The sequence below is a fragment of the Melopsittacus undulatus genome, chromosome 8 (assembly GCF_012275295.1).
Source record: "Melopsittacus undulatus isolate bMelUnd1 chromosome 8, bMelUnd1.mat.Z, whole genome shotgun sequence".
Lineage (NCBI taxonomy): Eukaryota > Metazoa > Chordata > Aves > Psittaciformes > Psittaculidae > Melopsittacus > Melopsittacus undulatus.
The window spans coordinates 31,155,792-31,175,831 of record NC_047534.1 but is presented as its reverse complement, the minus strand read 5'-3'; the positions used below and the strand labels follow the sequence as shown (position 1 = coordinate 31,175,831).

The window sequence follows — 20,040 nt, the reverse complement described above, 5'->3', positions numbered from 1 at the left end:
AGGCCTTCTCCATTGGGAGGGACAAAAATTCTGTAGGCTATATTCATGATGCCTCTGTATTGATATTTTTGGGACAGGTCATAAAAGCGCCTGTGGTGTCAGGGAACAAACAACAGAAGTTTTGCCTGCACTAATCTGTCCCCATATGTAAAATGTCATCTCCTGTGGGTTCTGATGAATAAAACTATGACAGTAGCATTAGCTCTTTTCCTAGTTGCCAATATTTCACTACAGATCCGCAGCCCAAGCTGCTATTCTGGTTGCAGCTGCGCCTGGGTTAAGAGATTATTGGCTCCAGAGGTCAACCCACCTCCCTCTTGCCAACACACTGCTCATGTAATTTCCTCCTGAAATGAGGGAAATTAAAAGAACTTTATCAACCAAAAATCCTCTAAAAGGCTAATTCTGATTAAATGGGGTTAGGGAGCAAGCATGCCTGTGACTCTTTGCAGAAACCAAATACCACTGGTAAAGCCCTCATTCACTCAAGTCAACTCATGTTTTACTGCTGACATCACCAGGGCCAAGATTGCAGTGTAAAAGCTGTGGTTTACCACTTCATCTCCATTATCTTAAATGAGTGCAGTTTGGAGGCCAGGTGCCCATTCTGCAGTCTGGTTTAAAATGCCCGTTTCAAAGAAATGGGGAACAGCAGCTTCATTTGACTTTCCCAGTGCTTGTGTCAGTCATTAGCATTATCAGAATTCCATACATGTATATACAGAAATAACTGCAAGCAAGAGTAAATTTGGGTATCAGCTGCTGGTCTTCTCTTCTTGGCTTTGGAGCTGTGGGACTCTTTCTCCTCTGCCACTCCTTTTTTGTTTTCTTTTCTAATTACTAGTCATGAAGAACATTGTGGTTATTCAGGAAGCTTGAAAATTTGCAGAATATACCACTAAGCCTTTATACACGATCAAGTAAGTCTGCTATACATTGCCTGTGAAGATCAGCTTATGGTGGTAGAATTTTAAGGGCAACTGCAATCATTTCAATGTTTAAATTAAGGATATGGTTGCTAACTGAGATTAAGAACACGCAAGCAGATTAGAAAATATTGAGGTAGCACAGATTACTTTTATCATTTGAGTTTTAGGTAAAGCAAAATCATAGCAGATCACCAAACTTTCTCAGCCACATCAAACTGCCCCTCACACCAACTGCAGTTATCAATCGGAGATTGCAAAACTTGCATAGCTCTAGATGAGACAGTTAAAATTCGGCATGCAGCAAAATGAGCACTGCAAACAAGTCATACTTACTGCATTCTGTTGCAAAAAGAAATTACATAAACTGCAGTCAGTACTTATACTTCCATAACAACATGAAATATTTCTATTAGCATTTATGTAGTGTACCAAGTAGATCAGTCTTTTCATCAGAATCATGTTTGTACATCACTGAAAGTACTACAAAAATGTTACGTATTACTTCTTGTAGATGAGTATATCTTAAGGTACTACCCAAAGATTATCAAATAAATCAAGGGACTGAGGCACATCAGAGTGTGACACAGAACAGCATTCTTGCACTGTCACATCTCTAAACCACCATGCATTTTGTTTTGTCTCAAAAAGCTATATATATATATATGTATATATATATACGTTGGTAGACAAATATTAGTAAAGGGTGAAGAGAATGGGGAAGGAAAGGGAGAGTACTGAAGGAAGGATGAGTAAAGATTTATTTGGTACATTCAGATAAGGCTGTCACTTTACATATATTGGATTTGAAGAAAGAGGACCCCAACTGACACATCACCTTGACAAAGAGGAAGGGTAAAACACACTCTGCATCCTCCTGCCAGGCACACGTCACCCAACACAGAAAGACTGTTTCTCCGAAAGATCATGTTATTTTGATTACAAGCACTACAGGGCTTTTCACTCACATATTGTACACAGTATTCATCTTCAAAAGAGGATGGAAACTGAACTGCAAATCCAGCTAAGCCACGTAACTAAAAGGTCATTAACAATATATTAAAGTAATTGCTAGATGCTTTCCCAATTTGCTATGTATCTGTGATATTTATGGTTTGCCAAAGAAAGGCAAACCAAAATCCACAGGCTTCTTCAGAAAACACCCACTTTAATCTATGAAATTCTATTTGATATTGCCAAGCCACTGAAAATTGCTGTTCCAGGAAAAGAGTCATTGAAGAGCAGCAGCAATTTTGTTCTTTATGTATGATACAGAGCAAAAGGCTAACAGTTAATTTTCAGCAACCAAACCGAGGAAAAATGTTTGGAATTACAGTAATTCTCAAAACACTTAACTTGAAAACACCAGGAGACATTTGGTAAATTAAATATACTTCAGAAAGAGGCATTTCCTTTACAGGTTTTAAGAAACACTATATGAAAAAAAAACAATTAGAGTGTTTATCTCCGGGCAAATCTGAGTAAGGCAACAGAGCCTGTGAATTTATTCTCTCTTATTGTATATCTGTAATTTTTAATTATGTGAAGGCGTCACAAAACATAGACCAATTCTGGCAAATGAATTGTCCCCCAGTTTTTTAATGAAGGCTCCTTGAAATTAGTATGATAGAACTAGAAGGGATCTAAAGGACTTCTGACATTGTTTTTTAGAAGGCAATAAAGAATTATTATTATCAGTGATATCACTAAACCCATTCAGGAAAATGAACTGGTAGGATCCAGCCACCAGAGGCTGTGCTTGTTCCTTATGCTGACGATTTGCATTAAGCAACAGAAAGGGTTTTAACCAACATAGGAAGACCCACAATTTCAGGAAGAGTTAATAAATCCAAATATTCTTAGGAAACTTTAGGGGAAAAAAAAAAAAAGGTTTAAGAGCAGCATTTCTCAAAGTGTCAGCTTCTCTTCCAGGCTGTAATTCTGCTACTTTAATGTTGAGAGCATCACTTCAATCCATGCATTTTGATAGCAGCATTTCAGACTATCCCTTTGAAATCACTGCAGAATACAAAATGTAACCTTTGGGGAAGAAAAGCACCACTCAGTCTCTCAAATTAAATTAAAAGTGCTGGGAAACATAATGTCACCTGGGATAAGCTTAAAGTCATGTCAAATTAATAGATACAGAGAAACCAACCACCCTCAGCTTATCCCCTCAATCTTTGATAAGGTGCAACAATACATTTAGACAAGTAGAAGAATTCACTGACAAATATCAAAGCCTACTTCACCATGTTTTTCACTTCACAGATAATGGTGTCTTGCTCATAAAACTTTATTCTTTATCAACCTTCAAACTACCAGGCATCAGGGTGGCGTTTCATGAATAGCAAGTTTGTGAGCTCTAAAAAGTTCTGCTTCAGGTAAAAATATGGTCTCATATACACAAGCAGATCACGATGTTGTACGTGCTCAGGTTGTTCAGAGTCAACCATGAAAAATGAAAAGTTCTTTTGAACCACTGCTCTTATATAAGTTACAAATAGGTACTTGAAAGTCTAAGGAAAATATTTCTTGTTCCTTAATATTTTACCTAATTTCTTCACAGAAAGTTTCCAGCCATGCATATCATGGAATCATCTGAAAAAAAAACATGTATAGATATTCCTGACCTTAACAACTGTTACACCAGTAAAATACCAAAAATATTGTCTCCATATGTTGATGATGAATGTAAGTTCTTTCACTAAATTTAGAACACAAAATATCTAATCCAGGATATTTTCATATGAAAACCAGATACTTCCTATCCTTCTCTCCCCACAGAGAATTCAAATGCACCCATGAGTACCCTGATTCCAGCAATTTCCAGAAACACTGAGGCAACTAAGATGGTATCTACTTAAAACTGAAAACTGGGTACTTTCCCATACTAGTAGTATTTAGGAATAAATTCTTATCTTCCCCCTTGCCTAATAAAACCCTAGTTTAAATACTCAATTTTCTTATGCCTTCTCCACTGTTTTCCCCAGATCAAACATACAGTGTTGTCCAAATCTACACTCAGCTGTATCATCGGTGTAAAACCTATACAAGGCTTTTCCTAATATTTCCTCTTTCTTCATGATCTTTCATGACACCAGTTCTTATTCAGAAATCTACATATTGCTCAGTCTACAACCACCAACAAAAAGGTGTTGGGCAACACCTTTTGAAGTACCTTATATATACACATGCAACAAAATGATAATATATGAGAAGCACTTAAAGGAAAAGCATAATTTAAAACAAAGTCTAAACATTTCAAGTGACGAGACTGTGGAATGAACAGAACCAATGTTATTAAAATGAACTTTTTGATCAATATTTAGGGGAGAAGGCATATGGAGACTGATGCTTTTGCCCTAACAAATATAGCCCCAGAAAGTAGCTTATTTCAGCATCAATGCAGCTCCAGGACTTGGAATTCTCTGACCTTATCCTGACATAGGCAGGTGATCCCAGTAGTTCCGTCAAGCCCCTAGACTGCTACTGAGAGTAGTAAAGAAAAAGCCAGATGGCAAAAGTAATGATGATAAAAGACCAACATACTCACTTCACTGAGATGAATGGTGGAATGAATGGTGAAATCAACCAGCAAATTTAATTTTCATCCAACTGTGGTGTCTGGGGATAGGGATTTTTATGTATGACCACAGAAGCATATGAGTTTATGAGGTAAAACTAAGAAATACAAATGCTAGAAGATGAAAAACCAGCAAGATGGGAAAAGTGCATTTAAAGAAAATGAAAAAAGACACATTTTTATCTTAGAAAAAACAAGCTACCTGTTTCTCATGTACTCAGTTCAAACACCTTTTTTTCTACTTTTCTCAAAGTCAGTGAAGATTTGTTAACAATATTCATCCCGTGTTTCTGTTTATATATACAAACATTGGAGGAATCAAACATAACTGAAATATATCTCATGTGAAACAGAACAATGTCTGTGCTTTTGTATAAATATCTCTATAGGCAAAGAACCAGGGAAGCATACCATATAACCATAAATATTCCACATACATGTAATCAAACTATGTTTCAGTGTGTCTAAAGGAAGCAAGAAAGACATATGCTGAAGCTTCAGGGCTTATCCATTTTCCATACTTGTGTAGCAAACCAGCTTCATTCTTACTGATACTATTGGCACTGGTAGAGGACCAGCCACTCTGAAATCCATCTTGCTTCAGCTGTGGTGTCCAGAAATACATGATTAAACCAAATTTGGAGTTAAAAGGGGAAGCAACTACAGTGAGTCCAGTGCAAAATGTATGTGTGATCCATGGGGAAACCCAGGTGCAATAATTTCAACAAACTCAACCTGATAAATTACAGTCCTGAAACAAAAATTACAAGTAGGCAAGAGCTTACTACCTAATCATACCCATTCCTCTACTAAGACAGAACAGATGCTATAGGGCAAAACATGATTCTCACAACCCGAAGCAGAGCGTTTGTGTGTATTGCTCCAGCATTTCAAACATTTCCTCTGTTAAAAACAGCCAGCCAATGGGATTTACTTAATAAACTTGTGTTTTGTGAAATAATCCTCTCTAAATACTTAAATTATAATGTGTTTAATTAAATGGTGATTAACTTCTTGGGATGTAGCTCTGCTTCTAAGCATTCTAGCACTTAAGGAAATTATCACCTTAACTGTATTTTGAAATCTCCACAGCACCTAGGAGTCCATCCAAGGGTCCCTCTCTGTAAAGCCCACCTCCTTCATAACACTTGCTAGCAGATGTAGTTGATCAATTAGAGATCAAAACTACAGCTCTCTTTCATACTACAGGGCTTTGCCCTGTGCAATTAGATTGATCAGAGGGCCAGATACACACATTTTAGTACTGTCCCTTGTCAGTATATAATATGCGGATGGGTATCAGAAAAGGGTTGAACAATTTCAAGGAATAAATCTGTTGTAAGATAGAGTGCCTAGAAAAGGAGGCTGGAAATTATGGTCTGGATATTAAAATGACTAGGAAAACAACTGATACCTACAGCTCAGTTAGAGCCAAAGTCAAGACATGAAGAGAGGGTCCCCAGAGTCTTAAAGAATAAAAAAAAAAACCCAAAAGCACCAATTTTCTCCATATGCCCCTTTTCCCCTCTCTAATAAGTCTTCTTAGCAAACAATTAAAACCTTCTCCATTAAAATCATCCTTGTGGTGTAGGAAGGGAAGTCTCTAAGCTAGCAGCAATCTCTTAGAGATCAGAGCATGCTCTGCAGCTGTGATTTCCTTCATATAATGAACACAATAGAAAAACACAAAGCAACTATTCAGCAACTAGACCAAGCTGTATAAGTTTATAGTAAAAGTGGAAATATCTCCCCAATTTTTTAAGATGCCTTAAACATCTCAGAAAGTAATATTTTATGTTTACCCTTCCTTATTTGGTTATTTTCTTCTTAAAACAGAAAATTACCACAACTATAAACATGTTAATATAATGAACCCTTATTCATATTTCTAACAGATTCCCTCAATAAAGACATTGCATTTTATCAATGTCCAGATGACAGTTTAGGTATTGCATGCAACATTTCCAAGCTTTTTTCCATCACCACAAGGGACTTTTACGCGCAAGAAACAAGCTAACTGCTGTAAAATGTAGAAGTACTACCAAAAAGACTGTGAGGAACAGACCCAGTTTTACTGCTGGGTGTCTTGTCTGGATCTTTTTGGTGGTTGTATTTTCATTTACTACTGGAGTTTATGCAGCATGTAGATGCTGCCATGTCTTTGCCTGTTTTTGTGTACATGGAGCAAAAGGAACTGGTCAGCTGCTGGCCGCAGGAACAAGGTATTGGCATCACCTCAGATCAGCCCTCAGCAGATGTTTGAAGACCAAGTGGAAACAGACCCTTTCTTTCTGCAGCCTTTATTTTTGCAGGTCTATGCCCAGCACATCACCATTTCTCATCAGGCTGAAACATGTGGAACAAACTGCTCTGCCAAGGGATTGTGCAAAAAGCATTTACACTCTCAAATTGTCTTCTCAGGGCCTGTCAAATGTCAAGAATAAGCCTTGTTTGGCAGCCTCAACTTTCATAAAACTGCACTCCAAATCATTAGCTTTGTCATATGGACCAGCTACATAAGTGACACCTGAAATCTCAGAATAAAGCCTTTAAGCCAAATAGCACAGACACATTTTTATCTCTAAAGGCTTGGCAGGATGAAATATTCACACTTTCTGCATGACATTCATTTTTACACAGCCTAGCCCTCATCTACATAGTAAATGTACACAACAGAAAATTAAATGCCCAAACTGAACAGATTCTCTTCCCATCTCTGTGGAAACCTGCCAGGCGCCCAGCCATCTGCCTTCCTCAGCCTTCTTTCTTTTTCATAAACCCCACCCCTTCCACATTTTGCAGAGGTGTGGAAACCACTTCTGCACAAAAATATAGAAACAAACATGGAATAATGCAGGAGCAGTCCTAAACCTACCCCAGGAAGTCTACAGTCAAGCTGGTCCTGAAATTACCTATGCTACCACCAACCATCATCCCTGCCCATCTCAAATCACAGTCTAGACTGCAGACTGACTACATATGCAGCTACTCAAGAATGTGGATAAACATAATTGTGGAGCAATTAGTGTCAGGCTTCAATCTATTGCTCAAGCTCCAGCAATGTCACAGAACCAACCCAGCCCTGCAGCCTGAATTTTCACGCTAATCCTGGTCCCTAAATACTTGCCCATAGACAACTCACACAGACACCCAGAATTTCAGCATTTTGCTTCAAAACCCTCAGTCCCAGCACACACCTTATCACAAAGGGCACAGCAGGATTCAAAAATAAACACAGCTTTGCAGCACCTATTTTGTGGATTGTTAGTCAAGCTTGCTGTTGACATCTGCCAAACCCACAGAGGCTGAGGATTATCAATAGATTTAAATTCCCTAATCTGAATTTTTGGACAGCCACATCCTTAAATCTGTTTTCTTGGATAGCTTTTGGGTTTGTCCTTGATAAAATACTAACAGAAACCAAATTGCAAAGAGTATATGCCAGCATTATCAATACTTCAGTAAGTTTCCATTGTTAAGTTTCAAGAAAGCTCCGGTTACTTTGTAAATTAACAATCTTAAATTACAGAAAAATGTTGAAATTACAATGGACAGCAACTAAACTTTCAAAACCAGATTTTAAAAAAATCTCATTTATATAAGCTTCAATTTGCATTACTGGATGCAAACTGAATTAGAACAAGAACACTATTGTCATCAGAAGGTGAAGTGTTGGATCTTTCAGAATGGGAAATCTGGATTTCTTTACTCTTCTTACAGGAGGAATTGTACAATGAGGTAAGGAATCATCTTGAAGAGGGATAAGGCCCAAGAAATACTCTTTGCCTTGAATTAGGAATCAAAACAAACCCCTCAAAGATCTGTAGCAAACTAATGTTTTTGCAGTGGAAGCAGACTATATTACAATAACTTTCAAGTGAGAATCTCAGGACAAAACATGGAAATTAGAATATCATTGGTTTATTCTTACCCTGACGGGCAAGTGCAGCACTAAAGGAAAAATAAAATAGAATAAACACATATCTTGCTACTTACTTCAATGGCATTAAGCTTCATGTGTAAATATTTTGCATGTATATAAAAAACTTCCTACTACCCTTCTGTAGTGTGTAGTAGGAGTTCTGCCTCCGAAGTACAAGAACACTCTAGGTAAAGCACATGCACTAATGATAAACCTATCTGCTTCCTTAGTACAAACATGATTAAAGCAGACTTTTTTACCTTCAGCCTATCAAATACCTTACAAGTTTTAAATGCACAAGTTCACAAATGAAGTCTTTCAAATACATTTTTGACAAAAAACATTCTTTGTAGAAATGATGCTATTTCTAACCTTCAGAAAAGACGTGGAAGTCAGTATCTGATGTAAGAATTAGGTTCAGAAAGGAACTGCACACTTTTAGTCAAAGGTGTTAAGTAATTTGCAATTAGATGGATATAGTTACTGCCATTAGCTACACCTCAGCTAACATTTCAAATGTTTAGCCATCATGTCTACAAACGTCCCACACAGTAAACAGCTCCAATTACCACTATAATTTTTACACTGTACATCCTAAGACATTATTGAATTTTCCTTGAGTTACAGTATTGTACACTGCTAAAATTTACTTTGTTTATTGTTTTCATGTAATTAACTTTAAACACTGTATTTTCCATGAAAGTGGTTACTTAACTTCTCAACAATAATTGTTTTTTGTAAGCATTTTCTGAAGATCTTTAATAATTTTTGTGAGATTCAATCATTTGTTACAAAACTTGACATAAAAATATGTGGTAAGCATCCTCTTCTCTTGCTTGACCCTACTCCATGACATTCATTCAAGCAACTGTTTATCACAGAATTACTTCACTCAATTTAAGGATTATGACATTACATAATTTTTTGTTCAAACTAGAGCTGTAGAGAAAATTGTTTTGTTTTGCCTCAAAATAATATCTCTGCTTTTAATTGAAAATAAGTCAACGGTTTCTGATTATAAAATTAACCTGTCTGGAAACACAAAGATAACTAATTGGGTAGTACTGGAAATACAGTTGATTCAGGATTTGCTAATGGACAATTTGCCTATCATTCATCCTTTGAATTACAGTACTGCTATGCAGTCCCAATACTGTAGGAGTGACCTCTAGAAACCTAAACCAATCAAGCTTCTTTTTCAAACATGCTTAAATTAAAATATGGTATAGTATGAGTCATGTATGCTTCTGGCATACTACTTGACTCCCATTTTCAATGTTCAGGTATAACTCCATTATTTCCATGATGCTGAACCAAACTGCTTGGCTAGTGCTCTTGCCTCTTGAGCACCTCTTATATGAATGTATTGATGAATTTGATCCTCAAATCACAAAGCAAAACTTTCCCACCTTTCCCAGCAGAAAAAAACATGCAAGATAGGAGTGAAGAGTGAACAGCACTACCTGTATTATTTTAAAGCTTTTGAGTTTGTACGAATTAGGGAAGATGCATTGTAATTCAGTATGAAAGTGAAGAGAGCCTTGTTCTTTCATTTTTCTCCTGCAGAACTACATCTCCTGTACTCACCTACATAATCATGACCTTCTAAGATGTTGAACTCCAACAAAACAAGAAAATTACATGAGAGACAACCTTGTCTCTAGAACACAACCCCACAAACACAATTACTCATTTGGCTTGTGTGTTAGTGCAAGCTTCTGTCTCCCACCTCAGCCTACATATTTATGCTGAATCAAACATAAAAGAAAGAGCTAGTGAAAACAAAGAGTCCTGCCCAAAGACGTCAGCAATACCAGTCCAGTGTCCAACTTTCTAAAGGTATGCCAAGGACCAGCTCCAAAGAGATCTGGCACCAAGGTCTCCATTCAGACACCTGACCACTTGCAATATATTTTCATAAATGCTTTCTTCTGTTTAATGCAAACAATACAACTTAGCTTAGTAAACACTTGAAGCAAGTAACAGCTTTGTTTTTCCTCTTCATGGAAGTATTTTGATTTGCACATACTTTGATGTCATGCTTCTGAAATAAAACTTACAGCACCCTCCCTTGTACAATTACGCCTTTTATAGATTATACCCATCTTCCGCATAGTTTAAACATACTCCCTGGATTTTCAAAGAAGGATGTAGAGAAGTGGGTAAGGATTCTATGTTTTCTACTGATTTTTATCCTCAGTTGAGTTTCTAGTTTAAACACTATACAGATTCCAACCAAGATTCATAAATCTCTTAGAAACCCCTGTTAGAATAAGATTTAAGAAAACACTCTCTCCCTAGTGTTCCCTAACCTAATTAAAAACTCCTCATTGATTTTTGTTTCAAAATAGCACCAGTCTAAAAATACTATCATAAACAAACAGCAGTGAGGCACAGATCATTAGTTAGGAATCGGTACAGAATACTTAATGAAGGGAATCGAGATGAAAAGGAATATAATTCAATCTTTGATTTTGACAGGGAAAAAATGTATTGTTGTTGTGTTTTTTAAAGAATACAAAGCTTGTACAAAGACATCCACAAAATGCCTCAAGGCAGAAATGACACTGCAGTTTCTCTTATGCCCAGAACATATATCACTGTATTTAGTTTACCCATCATAAGTATTTATTTACTTATGGTGTAAAAACACAAGTTTGGCTTTCAGATCTTTCTGTTTCAATTACCAGACATGCTAAGACATCTCTCTTTGGCTTACTTTTCTGAGTCAGGAATGACACACTTGATTCAAAATTACATGTATTCTGATTCATGATCTACGCTATTAAACTTTAATAACAGCTCTCATGTTAAATGTTTACCATTATAAAGGTCTTACCTCAAAAATTTCAAAGCCATAGATGTCCAGCACCCCCATTACCTTCTTTCTCACTTTTGTTTGTGCCTTGAAAAGATAATAATTAAACACTGAGTCAGTCATCTGTACATCTCATACTTGGGAATTGAGAAAACTAATGTATCTCATGAGTAGGCTGTCAAAGTCTGTAAACCAAAACATTAAGTATGGTTTCCCAAAATACATGTGGCATGAATTATTTTATTAGCTTAAAAACAGAGCAGGCAGCAATTTGTTGAGCTGTGATAGTTATTCACCTGTAACATGTCTAACAGTGTACAACCAGGAAAAATGAAATTGGCAAATAGAAATCTACCAACCACTTTAAAGGGTTTCCATTGATTTTTTTTTACAGGCACTAAACAATGATACCTTAATGCTTTCATTGATTCTGGTAACAAGCCAAGAGAACAGTCGACTGTATAGATTCTTAGCCAGAGCATCACGGGCGTAGTAAGCCTAAACAGAAGAAAGAAGACAAATGTTATAAATGCTGGGCTAATCCCAACATTTTTGTTAATGACATATCTTAAAGGTGCTATGAACATTTAAGTGGAATGGCTCAGGCAGCAGTGGCTCTGCCCAATCAGGCAATGAAGCCAGTCCAGGGGTGTCAGTGAGCTTTGGCAATGTTGGTAGCCTGGTGGTGTACCCCTCTGACTTCCTGGCCATGGAGGGCACTTCAGCCCCCTTTCTGCTCACCCATATGGCCTCTAAAGACTCACATTCCCCATTATAATCCTAGGCAAAGGGAGCCAAGTAGTTGCAGACAGGAAAACGACATTCCTACTAGCCTGAGCTGATGAGACACAGGTGGCAATCACACAACATTACAGAAAGATAAGTCCACGCTGGCAGCAGCAGTTTTTCAGCAACCCCAGGGCATACAACTCACACAAAATTACACCAGTTGCTCTAAATGAAAACAGTCTGCACAACACTTTCAACATGCCTTTGTGCAGAGCTGTTTCATCTTTTCATTCTCTGCAACCTTTTCCTACTCCTCATCTTTTTGAGGTAACCCATAAGTGAAACATTCAGTACACCTGAACACTTAGAAACTGCTGAAGAAAAAACACACTTATGTTGATTATACATTCTATTCAGTACACCCTATGAGTTGCAGCTTTTATTTGAGCAGTCATGGTTTAGGCATGTAGAATAAATTGCCATTTTAAATAATTCTTTCCTTTAAATTCAGGTGTTTTTACCTGAGCTACATTCAGTGTTGTTGAAACTTTCTCTTGCTTGGCTTCAACCGTCCGGAAACTGAAAGCTCTTTCCAATACAGACTGGTCTATGCCTGTCAACTCGCAGATTTCCTTGAGTTCTAACATGAAAACGCAGAGTGTAAATATAATGAATCCTTTTGTATCATTGCTTTTCCTTCCACAAAACTATCGGCTTTTATGTAGTTCAGTATTTTCCCAAATCAGGTTCTCTCCAACAGAAGTGTCCCCCCCTTAACACTTCCTGCCAGCTACACAGCTGCCAAGCAAAGCTTCTTAAAAATACACACATCAAGAGAAAACAGAGTTATTAGTTTGGAAAGCACTTTCTGTCTGGTTATTTTTGTGAAGGTAAATACCTGATTTTCTGTCAGTAACTGTTTTTCATGAAGAAAAACCTCCAAATGAAAATAAATGAACTTTCAAAAGGTATCAACTGCAAAAAAACATGACGGAATGAATCTGACGTTACAGGCAGAGATGCCCTACTATAAAAAACAAAAAGGCCTCCACTGCAGAATAACCAGCCCTTACAGAAGTGCATAGCACCATCTAACATTTCAGAAGAAAGTGTTAAGAAAGCAGAAAAAAAAAGAAACTAATCATTTGTGGAATTTCAAACAGGACAACTGACATTGCACAGAATTCAACCCATATTTGCCTGCGGGTGAGTTCTGGAAACAATCTAATTTAATTCATCTGTAAGGATATAGTATGTCTACAGAAATTACAAAATTAATAATGACTTCAGCCAAATTAGTGTTTTTCCTGCCACCACTAATCTCATCTTACCATTTTTATCTTTGATTTTACTCTCATCTAGTCCATTAACACGAGATTCAGGCTTAAATTCAATATTTCCCAATTTCAGAACGGCTGCCACCACTTCAAAAACAGACTGTGTTTCATGATCCATAAAGCCAACAATCTGCATTGCATTCTGGAAAGGGGACAGATAAAACTATGAGAGAAAAGAATCTACGCACACACACATACACACAAATATATATATATAAAGGTTGAATAACAATAGATGTGAATGTCAATCCAGTCCTTTTCTAGTATTCCTCCAGTTTATGTGTTTCTAAAATGCAGTACTTCTTTTTTTGAAGCCACTTAATTAAGTTTGTAACCCAACCCAATTTACCAGTCAAATGACCAGATACTGCTGTGTTCTTGGTTCACTCTGTCGATCTAAAAGCTAGTAACTTTCAGAATCTAAATTTGCATACATTAGGTAATAGGCTCCTGTATTCTACTTATCCCTCAGCACAATCAAGCAAAAAGCACCATGGTGAATCATCTTGAGAACCATCCCAGCCTGTTTTCCTTTTGACTTGGTCAGCATCACTGGGTTCGTGAAGCTCAGTCACTGCCATCATAAGCAGCTACACAATGCAACCTTTTCCATGGTCTCATCAAGGGGCCTGGGCTGCTTTTTTATTCTCCTTCCCTTTTTTATTTTTGGTCTTTTTTGTATTTCCACTAGAATATTCCAGAAACTTGGTTCTTTGCCTTTTCTAGTTGAACCTAAGCTTCCCTGTACAAATATGCTATACTCTTGCATGAAAGGTGCTAACACTCAGAGAAGATGGCCCTCTCAGCCCAGCCCAAGCGGCCAGAGCTAAGGCACAAGAACTTATGTTCTTATTCATGTTGGGCCCTTTGGGGTTTACACCCAACCCCAGTTTCTTCTTACCCTAACAGTTCTGAAGTTTGCAGCATCATCCACTCCATTCACTTTGGCAGAATCAAGGCCCAGGTAGTTGTATCTGCTGAAGTCCCGCTCCAGTTTAAGTTTGCCTAATAAGTCAAATAAAAATATCATTAGTAACAGCATGCTTGTTGTTAGCTCTTTTATCCCTTAATTAGTATTGTTAAGATCTGTTGATACCAGTAGGTTTTTCTTCAAGAATCTTTATTATAAGCCTTCTGACTAAGAATAGGCTTTCTTCTTTACTTATAATACACTGCAAAGCCATTTCTGACTCAGATATCCAGCTAATACCAAACCATATATTTACTTCAGGTATTACTATTACTGCTACCACCATATAACATTTCCCACAAAAGATGATGGGTGTGGAACAGTACATTAAGTGTGAAGAAAACCCATGTCTGAAAATGGCACAGGGACAGCACTTACAGAGGAAGTCTTCTGATGCACCAGACAGTATCTGATAGAAAATGTGGAAGTTTCTTTCACCTCTTGGCTGCTTAACAACACGAGACTTCTCCAGCAGATCTAAACAAGCAAACAAAATCTTACATGTCAGGGAAAGACTGCTGGAGCAAACCTCTTTTATGTGAACATAATCCCCCATCGTTTTCTACTTCATTGCTTTATATCAGCAGCAAATTAGAAGGTGATAAATGGTAGGCACAAACCTTATCAGAATGTATCACATCAGTGCATATGTCTCAAATAAGTTATTCGAGCAAGCTGTAAACCCAGTATACTCACAAAAGCTGCAGTCTATGATCTACAAAGAAAACTCATGTCAGGGAGACAATCAATGTGGTGCTCAAAAGATGTCAACCAATTTACAGTACCATCACAAACTTAAGATTTGGTGAGAATAATTATATGGGCAAAGGTTTGAAAAGAACTGAAATGTCAACAAGGTAAGCACAGAGAAGATGGGAAAATGAAAGGGGGAAGCCAAATAAAGAATTTTAACTTAATCCTCATGGAGCACTTTGTGATCCTCAGGTGCATCAGACTATGAAACAGCTCCCAATGAGACTGACAGAAGCTCCATCATAAGACACTTCAAGTGAAATGGAAAAGCAGCACTTTGAAAAGCATCATTGCACTCATTGAGTAATCTGACAAGATCACTTCGACCACCGCCATGAGTGATGGGCACATTTCTAAACCTTACCCATAAGGGCAGGAATCCAGGCAGATAGCAGAAGCAGACTGACTTGTAACACCCTGCAAATGCTTCAGACACTCCATCATACTTACCATGGAGGTGACAGTACAAAGCTGGGGACCACAGCCTTTATCACATGGAAAGGCTGTGGTTCCCAGCGCACCTGGGAAGGTGTGCAATAAGAGAACCCTAGACAGGTATCAGTGTCACTCTCTGGTTTTTCCTTCTTTTCTCACTAGCAAACAAGGGCTCCATACCATTTTTCCAGATAGCAAACACACAGTTCCTAGTATACAATTTCTCTTAAGCTACATATATTCAGTGACATGAAGACAGAGACATTCGGTGCCTCATTCCAAGTACACAACACAGGAGTTTCCCAGTGCACCTACCACCACATACCCACCACAGCTCTCTGACTGGGGTTAAACTCTCTCTAGGCTATGCTCATACAAGAAAGCTCCAAGAGGGAAGTTAACACAGCCTGGATGTCAATCTACAGGGGAACTCCCACAGAACTGAGACATTCAACAACGGTAAAACACAGGGAACACCAATTCGTTAAGGACATGTGGGGTTGCTAAACACTTTCCCTGGCTGGCTACTGTAATATCCAGTGAAACTGAGCCTGTTTAGTCTTAGCAATCTGGAAAGTTAGAGGCACTGCTCAGTGCAGCCCCTTTGTGCTGCAAAACCCCCCTCTATCCCTGCCACAGGATGCTGCTGGGGAGCAGGTACCTCTGTGTCAAGCTTCAGCCCCTGGGCTCCACTGGCTTTCTGGCACACCACTGCTCACTGCTTAGCCCAAAGGGAGTGCCTGCCCTGGGCAGAGCAGTGCAATAGAGTCCATTCATATTTTCTCTAGTAACAGGCAGAATGTTGTGCCTGTGTTGCCCACCTAATGCACTGTGTGACCACATGAGAACTTTGGTCTTTTTTGAACAGACATTTGTATTTTTATAGCTCAATAACTCTATAGTCTTTTTCCTTCCAAAGGTGGCCCTGTTTCAGCACCTGGAAGTTTTGCACATACTGATGACAAAGCACACTCAAGATATGCACAAACAAGTGGCTGTCACATACTGCCAGCTGCTCATCTTTACATTAGGCTGGGGCAGGTTACAGATTTTCACTTTTGATTTTTCCATTTCATTGACATTTTTTTTCTTTCTTTTTTTTTTTTTGTTAAACACACATGACTAACATCTGACTGTTGATGCTATGTTGGAAAAGCACAGACCAGAAACTGTAGTCCTCACCAGCAGCCTGGTGTGCAGCCACTCTGCCTCTAACTACACCTGCATTAGGGGCTCTCCTCCTTGAGCTGTGGTTCAAACTCAGTCATCCTAGTTAGCCTAACCAGTTAGCTCACCTAACCATTGGATACCTCATCCTCTGTAGATTTTAATGCATAACTGAAAGGGAGAGTCTGGTCCACCATCCACCCAAGTGTTAATACTTGGGCTGAGAAAGGCAAGGTGAGGGCCAAGCAGTTCAGAGTCACGCTGGCTGTGAAGGCTCTCCAGTGAAGTGTTGGAATGGACTGCAGCCAAATTTAATCTCAAAGAAACAAACAACTGCAGCTCCCGCAGTGGCTACACACACTTCAGGAAATGGCTGTATTTCCAAAGTGTATTGAAGCAGTGTGGCTTGGCTTATTTGGGTTTAAAATATTCTACATATAAATTCACTCCAACGCTGTCATAAAAGCTCAGCTACATATTGTAAGCATTCTTCTAATTACATGCATGCCTTCACCAGATTTAACAAATAGTTTCTTGAATATATGCCAAATTAGCTATGGTAGAAGGATAACTGTCTTGGATTTTTCACCACAGTTCATCTTATTTATATACTTAAGAAGCAACAAGGTTAACTAATTGACAGCTTCCCAATGCCCCAACATTCCATATTCTGCCAGCCTTTGTAATTGAGGGAAAAAACTCCAGAAAGCAGTTACTGATGGAAAATCAGGTATTCACCTTAACAAAGCAGCTGCTACCAATTCTTTCTAAAGCTATATTTATTCTCCTTTTTTCCCCTTTTCTTTCTGTTCACATGCAGACTGAAACCAGACTGGTAGAAAAGACCCAGACCATCTGCCCTGCTCTTCAGAAAGCTTCCCTTTGTTTGCCCTGATTAGCATTTTAATATATCAACCAAATATATTTTCCTTAAAGCAGCTACTGCACAACCTGTAGCTTTCGTGTTAACTCTCACATGGTTACAAATTCTGTGGATTAAGCATCCAAGAGAGAAGATTTCTGCACGCATCCCCTTGGCAATTCTGTTTACAGTGGCATGTGCGGGCAGATGGTGCTTATCTATATGAAAACCCACACAAGCAAAATCCCCAAATCTCTACACATGTTACATTTTGTTATATAGTCTATATAAATTATGTACAGTGACTATACGGATTTATCTGGAGAGAGCATACAGAACAACATATGGTGTATTGATGGATTCCTTCCGCATTATCTAACAATACTTCTGCTTGAATGAAACATTTAACATGTTGATTGTATCAAAGCAAGTGTAAAAATGTAATTCCTTTGGAAAGGTCCACTCTGGAAACACTTAATTCATACTGTTTGAATATCCATCCATTCAGATGACTCAAAATCCACCTACATTCCTCAGGTGCTGAAGATTATTTGTTATTCCCAGATAATACTGGTTTAAATGCGAGAGATCTGTGTGAGCATCCTGCTCACCATTCAACTGAACTCAACATGAAGAAACTAAATGCTAAGCCAAGAAAAACCAACAGTACCTTGGTACATTCTGAATAATCCAGGAAAAGTTTATTTTAGTCATAGTCTCTTTAGCTGGCCACGGCCAAGGACCGTTATAGCTCTTCAACCAAAGTTACAGAACATTTTGCTAAATTCTCTCTTCTGTTTTCCTACTTTGATTCTTCAGCTGTCACCAAAAAAAAGCCACTCATGAAAAAGAAAATCCAGTAGTGGTTTCTCAGGAGTGTTTTCCCATTATTTCCATCAAGTTTATACTAATATTCGCTTGAATGAAATGATCCATAACTGTATCAAACAAAAGGCTACCATTTGGACAGTATGCACAGTGAAAATACAATGACTACACAATTTTAAGAGTGTTAAATCCTGATTTCTCAGGTGACAACTGATATTTAAAAATGAGCTAATCAAAATGTTTAGCGTTGTTTTGTTTTTTAAACACTTTCTAATTTAGGCAAGCCAATTGCCTTAACACTGGCAACTGTGCTAACAGGGACACCAAGGGAGATGTTGGAACAAGTGAAGATTAAACAAAAATCAACAAGAAGGTGTATCTCCTTCCACAATGCCTAATAGCAAAATTTGTGTAGTATTTCCCTAAGCAAAGGAGTTTTCTAACAGCAATCACACGACTAAATCAACAGCCCAAGTTGCTGATTTCTCAGGAAGTGGGTAATTACTTTTTGTCTTTTAAAATGAACAAGCAAGTTGTAAAGAAGAACATGTTGTAAAGTTATCACTATCACATTGCTAACTTTAAAAAGTTGCTCCTTTAAATAAATATCATAGGTTTCTTTCATGTTCTTGGAAAAGATGGGAAAACAGAGGCCTTTCTTAATCACTTGTTATTTGGACTTTGGGTACACTGTGCTGGTTAAAAGCAGCTTTTTCAAAAGCAAGTATTACATACACTGTACTTCATCTGCAACACTGTTGTCTTCTAGTTAATCATTAAATCACTGATGGGTTTAGGCAGATTAGATTACCTAATGCTAGAAGCTAGGTAACTTTCAGCAGGAAATTCCAGGTGAAATGTGAAAATTCAAGACTTAGAAATATTCTGGGAAAGATAATGTAAAATCCCTACTTTTCAAGAGGTCTGAACAGCTTCAAGTATGGAATATTTTGGACTGTACTATGCAAAACCATTTCAATCATAAAATTTAGTGTACACAAAACAGTCACAAAACTAACAAATTGAGTGTGCACACAAACATTGCCTTGAGTACAAAACAGATGCAGCATCTGTGGACAGAGAGTCATATTTTAGAGCAGTACAAGATATTGCAACTATTACTTCAAAACCAAACATGCCCATTTTTACATAAAATACGTATGATTCTATATTTACCGGTGGAAAAGGAACTTCTGTTCTCCCTTCTCCTACTCTCACCCCCACTAACAGAGTAGTTACAATAAATGGAAAACGAATAGTATTAATGGTTTCTGTAATGTATGTCCACAATGTTGCACTCACTCAGGTGAAAGCAAGTTAATTACGCAATTCTCCAAATGCCTTTCTTCGCAAGTGCTTTGGGGAAAAAAAAAACCCTCTAAGCACATAAGCACTGATAAGACTGTTCATTGCAACACCAGCAACTGCGAGCACCTCACAGGAGGACAGAAAGAGCAGACACACTCATACTCAATTCAGTAAGAGAAAATGTAAATGCAATTAACCTGCTTGTCAATGCATTTCAAAGCAGCAGCACACCTTTCAGTGGGGACTGGTGTTTATTACAAAACAGTAATGGGATGCCTGCAACCACAAGTGACAATACAGTGAGAGTTCAGAGCTCAGAAATGCTCACAGGAGTAATTTAGCCTCCTAATCCCACCCCCACAGGAAACAGGTCAGCCAATGAATAGATGGGCTTCCTGT

The 20,040-nt window shown here is 38.0% G+C and overlaps 1 protein-coding gene across 3 annotated transcripts in view; it reads right to left on the bottom strand.

The window, feature by feature from the left end:
* MYO1B (myosin IB) overlaps positions 1-20,040 on the bottom strand; it is a 116,611-nt gene that overhangs the window by 30,980 nt on the left and 65,591 nt on the right. For all 3 annotated transcript variants that reach the window (XM_005145572.2, XM_031045838.1, XM_005145573.2), the window contains exons 8-13: positions 14,667-14,765; positions 14,220-14,323; positions 13,313-13,460; positions 12,503-12,621; positions 11,664-11,750; positions 11,274-11,339 (exon numbers count right to left, since the gene is read on the bottom strand). In XM_005145572.2, coding sequence (XP_005145629.1) covers positions 11,274-11,339; positions 11,664-11,750; positions 12,503-12,621; positions 13,313-13,460; positions 14,220-14,323; positions 14,667-14,765 — 623 coding nt within the window. The remainder of the gene's footprint in view (positions 1-11,273; positions 11,340-11,663; positions 11,751-12,502; positions 12,622-13,312; positions 13,461-14,219; positions 14,324-14,666; positions 14,766-20,040) is intronic.